The sequence below is a fragment of the Salvelinus sp. IW2-2015 genome, unplaced genomic scaffold (assembly GCF_002910315.2).
Source record: "Salvelinus sp. IW2-2015 unplaced genomic scaffold, ASM291031v2 Un_scaffold3078, whole genome shotgun sequence".
In the NCBI taxonomy this organism is placed as follows: Eukaryota; Metazoa; Chordata; class Actinopteri; order Salmoniformes; family Salmonidae; genus Salvelinus; species Salvelinus sp. IW2-2015.
In genome coordinates, this window is record NW_019944369.1 from 19,182 (window position 1) to 27,662 (window position 8,481).

At 48.2% G+C, this 8,481-nt stretch overlaps 1 protein-coding gene across 1 annotated transcript in view; it reads right to left on the bottom strand.

The window, feature by feature from the left end:
• LOC112075306 (probable global transcription activator SNF2L2) overlaps positions 1-8,481 on the bottom strand; it is a 56,531-nt gene that overhangs the window by 18,707 nt on the left and 29,343 nt on the right. The window contains 4 exon segments of the mRNA XM_070440860.1: positions 841-862; positions 2,551-2,797; positions 7,504-7,531; positions 7,533-7,606. Of these exon segments, the coding sequence (XP_070296961.1) occupies positions 841-862; positions 2,551-2,797; positions 7,504-7,531; positions 7,533-7,606 (371 nt within the window).

The following is an 8,481-nucleotide window of genomic DNA, read 5'->3' on the forward strand; positions in this document are numbered from 1 at the left end:
AGGCATTGAGTGGTGTGTGTGTGTGTGTGTGTGTGTTGTGTGTGTGTGTGTGTGTGTGTTGTGTGGTGTGTGTGTGTTGTGTGTGGTGTGTGTGTGTGGTGTGGTGTGTATTCACAGTGCTGCATTGGTGCCGTGAGGTGTGTTATCTGTTGTATTAATTCAGATTTTACTGCATCTTGGTAACTGATGTGGAAAACTGTTCCATGTAGTCATGGGCTCCTATTAGTACTGTGTGCTTCCCAGAGTCTGTCTGGACTTGGGGACTGTGAAGAGACCTGTGGTGCATGTTTGTGTGTGTCCTGAGTGTGTGTAGCTGTTGACAGATTTTGTTCAGCAGAACATAAGACAGAGTAATTGCCAGAGAGTTCACTCACCTGGTGTTTCTGTCTGCGGTATCTCTCTGTTCTCTTCTGCTGTGTTCTCCAGTTTCTCTTGTCATGCGAGCCTCCCTCACGTTGTCTGGCGCTTGCTCCTCTGCTGTAAGCCTTGAGTTCAGGCTGTCTCAGGTGGTGTCTCTACGCATCACTGGACCACGATCCTGACGCAGCATCCGGAGGAGAGGAGGAATGTGTATGACATTAGGAAAATGCTAACAGCTACATCTAATACATGACAATGATGGGCTGGGTTCTTTCATTTTGGGTGATGACAGTGTTGCTAGTCTGGGTCTAGATGGTAGTGAGCGACATGTCCTTAGAAGTGGTCATGGAGCGTTTATGCTGAGGTGACGTCATACCTGTCGCTGGAAGAGTGAGAAGTCTCAGAGCCTTGAGTTCCACCGTGCGTTTACTCCTCAGTCCGGAGGCAGAGCTCCAGGTAGACTCTCCAGCTCCCGGATCCGTGGGCGATACGGGCCTGCCAGCTGGGGAGGAGAGAATGATGAGCTAGTGCCCGTGGGGAGAGTGGTAGGATAATGAGACTAGTGCCCGTGGGAGAGTGGGTGATGATGATGAAGGTAGTGCCCATGGGGACAGTGGTAGGATGATGATGAGCTAGTGCCGCGTGGGGAGAGTGTAGGGATAATGGATGAGGTAGTACCCATGGGGAGAGTGTAGGATGATGATGAGGTAGTGCCCATGGGGAGACTGGTTAGGATATGATGAGGTAGTGCCGTGGGGAATGTGTAGGATGATGAGAGATAGTGCCCGTGGGGAATGTGGTAGGATGATGGATGAGGTTTTAGTGCCCATGGGAGAGTGGTAGGATAATGATGAGGAGTGCCCGTGGGAATGTGGTAGGATGATGATGAGGTAGTGCCCATGGGGAGAGTGGTAGATAATGATGAGTAGTGCCCGTGGGGACAGTGGTAGGATAATGATGAGGTAGTACCCATGGGGAGAGTGGTAGGGATTGATGAGCTAGTGCCCATGGGTGAGTGGTAGGATGATTGATGAGTGAGTGCCCATGGGGAGAGTGGTAGGATGATGATGAGGTAGTACCCATGAGGAATGTGGTAGGATTATGAGGTAGATGCCAATGGGGAATGTGGTAGGATGATGATGAGGTAGTGCACATGGGGAATGTTAGGATGATGAGACGTAGTACCCATGGGAATGTGGTAGGATGATGATGAGGTAGTGCCCATGAAGAATGTGGTAGGATGATGAGGAGGTATGCCCATGGGGAATGTGTAGGATGATGATGAGGTAGTGCCCATGGGCGAGTGGGTAGGATATGATGAGGTAGTGCCCATGGAATGTGGTAGATGATGATGAGGTAGTGCCCATGGGGAATGTGTAGGATGATGATGAGGTAGTGCCATGGGAATTGTGGTAGGATGATGATGAGGTAGTGCCCATGGAAAATTGGTAAGATGATGATGAGGTAGTGCCCATGGGGAATGTGGTAGGATGATGATGAGGTAGGCCCATGGGGAATGTGGTAGGATGATGATGAGGTAGTGCCCGTGGGGAGATGGGTAGGATGAGGTAGTGGCCATGGGAGAGTGGTAGGATGATGATGAGGTAGTGCCCGTGGGAAGAGTGGTAGGATGAGGTAGTGTCCATTGGGGAGATGTGGTAGGATGATGATGAGGTAGTGCCCATGGGAGAATGGTAGATGATGATGAGGTAGTGCCCATGGGAATGTGTAGATGATGATGAGGTAGTGCCCATGGGGAGAGTGGTAGGATGATGATGAGGTAGTGCCCATGAGGAATGTGGTAGGATGATGATGAGGGGTTAGGGTTATGCGTTTGGTGTGGGGGGACAAAATACATTTATGCACGATGGCGCACACACGCAGCCGGTTTGAGTTTTGTGTAACCCGTACGAACGCTGGGCCAATTGTGGCCGCCCTATGGTATTCAGTCACGGCCGGTTGTGATACAGCCTGGAATCGAACCAGGGTCTGTAGTGACGCCTTTAGCACTAAGATGCAGTGCTTAGACCGCAGCCGCCACTCTGGGCGAATATATTTTGTCAAAAAATAACAAACAGAGTGTTTTTCAGCATAGTGTTTCAGCTGCGCACTCTGATGACGTCACTTGTGTTGTGTCGGTCACTCGTGTTGTTGGTCTCCTGCAGGATCTTCTAAGAGGTCAGGGGTTACCTGTACTCTCTCTCCTGCAGGATCTCTGTGGGGTCCAGGCCCTGTGGTTTCTGGATCGGCGTGACGCGGTTCTGTTTCTGTTGCAGTGTGATGACGGGCGACGGCTGCTGTCCCTGGGGCTGATGGGTAATAGAGGGGCCGGACATGGGTCCAGGGGGAGGGGCCTGGGGTGGGGCAGGTGAGGGTCTACCACTGGGTGGCGGAGCTAGAAGCTTCTGGGGGTTGCTGGGAGTATCACCACCTTGACCTGAAACAGGAAGAGCACAAACATCTGTGATCAATCACATTACATAAATCAATCAATTAGACTATCCAAATTAAACTGAGCCAGACTAACCTTCAAACCAGGGTTTGGGTTAGGATTAACTGAGCCAGACTAACCTTCAGGCCAGGGTCTGGGTTAGGATTAACTGAGTCAGACTAACCTTCAAACCAGGGTTTGGGTTAGGATTAACTGAGCCAGACTAACCTTCAGGCCAGGGTCTGGGTTAGGATTAACTGAGCCAGACTAACCTTCAGGCCAGGGTCTGGGTTAGGATTAACTGAGTCAGACTAACCTTCAGGCCACGACTTTCAAAATCGCTGAGCCTCTCACATTAAACGACAGTCTTTCCTGTAGTTGTTCTGTATTGCCAACATAGTGGTAAGCACAACTAAAACCATGTTACACACTACAAGATTCTTCACTTGGTCGTGAGATTTTTTCCATACCACCACGCTGTCTGGCGAAAACAATGATGTGATTAGATTGTTAACATAGCTAGAACAAAGTAGCCTCAAAGGTTAACAGTCAGACATTCACACCTGCCATTCAGCCAGAAGAGAGATAGCAAACCGAGGTGTTTTCAGCATAGTGTTCCAGCCTGCGCACTCTGAATGACGTCACTTGTGTTGTGTCGGTCACCATCGTGTTGGTTTGGTCTCCTGCAGCGATCTCTGTTTGGGTCCAGGGCCCTGTGGCTCTAAGAAGGTCAGCGGGTTACCCTGTAACTCTCTCTCCTGCAGTATCTCTGTTGGGTCCAGGCCTGGGATTTCTAAGACGGTCAGGGGTTTACCTGTACTCTCTCTCTCCTGCAGTATCTCTGTGGGGTCCTAGGCCCTTGGTGGATTCTAAACAGGTCACGATTAGAGGTCCAGGGGTTACCTGTACTCTCTTCCTGCAGGATCTCTGTGGGGTCCCAGGCCCTGTGGATTCTACGAGGTCAGGGGTTACTGTAACTCTCTCTCGCTGCAGGATCTCTGTGGGGTCCAGGCCCTGTGTTTCTAAGAGGTCAGGGGTTACCTGTACTCTCTCTCCTGCAGTAAATCTCTTGTTGGGTCCAGGCTGTGGATTCTAAGAGGTAGGGGTTCCTGTACTCTCTCTCTGCAGGAATCTCTGTGGGGCCAGGCCCTGTGTTTCTAGCGGTCAGGGGGTAGAAGAGACTCCTTTCTCCTGCCAGTATCTCTGTGGGGTCCAGGCCTCTGGTGGATTCTAAACAGGTCACGATTAAGAGGTCAGGGGTTACCTTGTCCTCTCTCCTCCGCGGATCTCTGTGGGGTCCAGGCCCTGTGGTTTTCCTGGATCGGCGTGAGCGCGGTTCTGTTTGCTGTTGCAGTGTGATGAGTTTCGGGCGACGGCTGCTTGTCCCTGGGGCTGATGGGTAATAGAGGGGCCCGGGACATGGGGTCCGAAGGGGGAGGGGGCCTGTGTGGGGCAGGTGAGGCGGTCGCTACAACCTGCGGGTGGCGGAAGCTAGAAGCTTCTGGGGTTGCTGGGAGTATCACCACCGTTGACCTGAAACAGGAAGAGCACAAACATCTGTGATCAATCACATTACATAAATCAATCAATACGACTAATCCCACATTAAACTGAGCCAGACTAACTTCAAAACCACGGGTTTTGGGGTTAGGATTAACTGAGCCAGACTAACCTTCAGGCCAGGGGTCTGGGTTAGGGATTAACTGCGTCAGACTAAAACCCTTCAAACCAAAGGGTTTGGGTTTAGGATTAACTGAGGCCAGACTAACCTTTCGGCAGGGTCTGGGGTTAGGATTTTAACCTGAGCCAGACTGATAAGGGGTGTACACATGCACGACTTTCAAATCGCCTGAGCTCTCAACATTAAACGACAGTCTTTTCCTGTTGTTCTGTATTTCAACATAGTGGTGAAGCACAACTAAAACCATGTTTACACACTACAAGATTCTCCCTTGGTCGTGGAGATTGTTTCCATACACCACGCTGTCTGGCGAAAACAATGATGTGATTAGATTGTTAACAAATAGCTAGAACAAAGTAGCCGTCAGAGGTTAACAGACAGCATTCACATAGCTGCTCATTTTCAGTAGCTAAAATATCTAGCCACATTTTGATTGAATCAACATTGATTGGTGGAACTTCAGAGCTGGTAATAATTTAACCGACAGGTTGGGCTTTGGGTTAAAGGCAAGTACAAACGCACACTAGTAGTAGTCATGGCTCTGTTCCAGAGTCTAACAAAACATCCACATTGTAGTAGTTCAAATGGCTCCTGTTCCAGAGTCTACAGCATCACACTAGTAGTAGTCATGGCTTCCCTGTTCCAGAGTTACACATCCACACTAGTAGTAGTCATGGCTCCTCTTCCAGAAGTCTAACACATCCCACTAGTTAGTTAGTCATGGGCTCCTCTTCCAGAGTTACACATCCACACTAGTAGTAGTCATGGCTCCCTGTTCCAGAGTCAGCACATCCACACTAGTAAGTAGTCATGGGCTCCTGTTCCAGAGTCTACAATCCACACTAGTAGTAAGTCATGGCTTCCTGTTCAGAGTCTAACACATCCACACTAGTAGTAGTCATGGGCTCTCTTCCAGAGTCTACACATCCAACACTAGTTAGTAGTCATTTTGGCTCCTGTTCCAGAGTCTACACCCATTCACACTTAGTAAGTAAGTCACTGTCTCCGTGTTCCAGCTGGTCGTCTGACCAATCGGGGGAGAAGGGCCTTGGTCCGAAAGGTGGACAAGAACCGATGTCATTCTGACAGAGCTCCCAGAGTTCTTCTGTGGAGAATGCAAGAAATTTCAAAGAAGGACAACCATCTTGCTGGCAGCACTCCACATCAGGCCTTTATGGTGGAGTGGCCAGTGGGAAGCCACTTCTTCAGTAAAATGCACATCACACCCCACTTGGATTTTGCCTAAAGGCGCCTAAAGGCACCCTAAGGCCATGAGGAACAAGATTATGTGGTCTGATGAAACAAGTTTGAACTCTTTGGCATGAATGCAAAGCACCACGTCTGGAGGAAACCTGGCAACCATCCCTACAGTGAAGCATGGGGTGGTGGCAGCATTATGCTGTGGGATATTTTTCAGGCGGCAGGGATTGGGACACTAGTCAGGATAAAGGGAAGAATGAACGGAGCAAAGTACAGAGAGATCCTTGATGAAAACCTTCTCCAGAGCGCTCAGGACCTCAGACTGGGGTGAAGGTTCACCTTCCAACAGGACAACGACCTAAGCACACAGCCCAAGAGAAAGCAGGAGTGGCTTCGGGACAAGTCTCTGCATGTCCTTGAGTGGCCCAGCCAACCCCGGACTTGATCCCGATTGAACGTCTCTGGATAGACCTCAAAATAGCTGTGCAACGACACTCCCATCCAACCTGCAGAGCTTGAGAGGAAGTGCAGAGAAGAATAGGAGAAACTCCCAAATACAGGTGTGCCAAGATGGTAGCGTCATACCAAGAAGACTCGGGCTGTAATCGCTGTCAAAAGGTGCTTCAACAAAGTACTGGAGTAAAAACGTCTGAATATTTACGTAAATGTCATATTTTGTTTTTTATTTTATTTGTTTTTTTGCTTTGTCATTATCGAGTTTTTGCTGTGTAGATTGATGAGGGAAACAAACTATTTAATACATTTTATAATAAGGTTATAACGTAGCAAAATGTGGCAAAAGTCAAGGGTCTGAATACTTTCCCGAATGCACTGTAAATAATGTGTGAAATGCTTGATAGTGTAATGTGATGTAAACAGATAAGTCTCTTTCTTGGGGACCTGAATATTGACTGGTTTTCATCAAGCTGTCCGCTCAAGAGGAAGCTTCTCACTGTACCAGTGCCTGGAATCTGGTTCAGGTTATTAATCAACCCTAACAGGGTGTTTACAAACACTACAGGAACAAGATCATCCACATGTATCCATCACATTTTTACTAATAACTGTAGAAGTTTATTCTAAAGCTGTATCCGTACCTATTGGATGCAGTGATCACAATATAGTGGCTATATCCAGGAAACCAAAGTTCCAACAGCTGGGCCTAAAATAGTATCGGAGATCATACAAAGATTTTGTTGTGACTCTGCAGATGATGTTAAAATATTTGTTGGTCTGATGTGATTAATGAGGAGCATCCACACGCTTCACTTGATGAATTTATGAAATTTCTTTTCAATTATGGATAAACATGCACCTGTTAAGAAACTGACTGTTAGAACTGTTAAGGCGCCATTGATGAGGAATTGAGTCAGATGTGCCAGACTAACCTTCAGACCAGGGTCTGGGTTAGATTAACTGAGTCAGACTACCTTCAGACCAGGGTCTGGGTTAAGATTAACTGAGTCAGACTAACCTTCAGGCCAGGGTCTGGGTTAAGACTAACTGATTCAGACTAACCTTCAGGCCCAGGGGTCTGGGTTAAGATTAACTGAGTCAGACTAACCTACCTTCAGACCAGGGTCTGGGTTAAGATTAACTGATTCAGACTAACCTTCAGGCCAGGGTCTGGGTTAAGAATAACTGATTCAGACTAACCTTCAGGCCAGGGTCTGGGTTAAGATTACTGAGTCAGACTAACCTTCAGGCCAGAGTCTGGGTTAAGATTAACTGAGTCAGACTAACCTTCAGGCCAGGGTTTGGGTTAAGATTAACTGAGTCAGACTAACCTTCAGGTCAGGGTTTGGGTTAAGATTAACTGAGTCAGACTAACCTTCAGGCCAGGGTTTGGGTCCGTGTGTTCTGATTTTGTCCTGGCATAGTGATGGTGGGAACAGGGCCTGACTGAGGGCCAGACATAGAGGACATGGGCATACCTGACAACACAACAGTTAAATAATGAGCATACCTGACAACACAACAGTTAAATAATGGCATACCTGACAACACAACAGTTAAATAATGAGTATACCTGACAACACAACAGTTAAATAATGAGTATACCTGACAACACAACAGTTAAATAATGAGTATACCTGACACAACAGTTAAATATGAGTATACTGACAACACAACAGTTAAATAATGGCATACCTGACAACACAACAGTTAAATAATGGCATACCTGATAACACAACAGTTAAATATGGCATACCTGACAACACAACAGTTAAATAATGAGTCATACCTGACAACACAACAGTTAAATAATGAGCAATACCTGACAACACAACAGTTAAATAAATGAGCATACCTGACACACAACAACAGTTAAATAATGAGTATAACTTGCAACTCAGAGTTTGACAATGTCATTATGTCAACACCACTTGTAAAAACAGTTAGATGATGGATGACAAGTAAATAGATTCCAAGGCCCAATACAAAATCGACCGTCCCCTGGATCATTGTCCAGTCCCCTGGATCATCGACCAGTCCCCTGGATCATCGTCCTCCCCTGGATCATCGACCGTCCCTGGATCATCGTCGCGGTCCCCTGGATCATCGACCGGTCCCCCTGGATCATCGTCCGGTCCCCTGGATCATCGACCGTCCCCTGGATCATCGTCCGATATCTCTCGGTCCCCTGGATCATCGACCGGTCCCCTGGATCATCGACGCCGGTCCCCTGGATCATCGTCCGGTCCCTGGATCATCGACCGGTCCCCCTGGATCATCTCCGGTTCCCTGGTCATCGCCGGCTCCCCCCTGGATCATCGACCGGTCCCCTGGATCATCGTCGGTCCCTCTG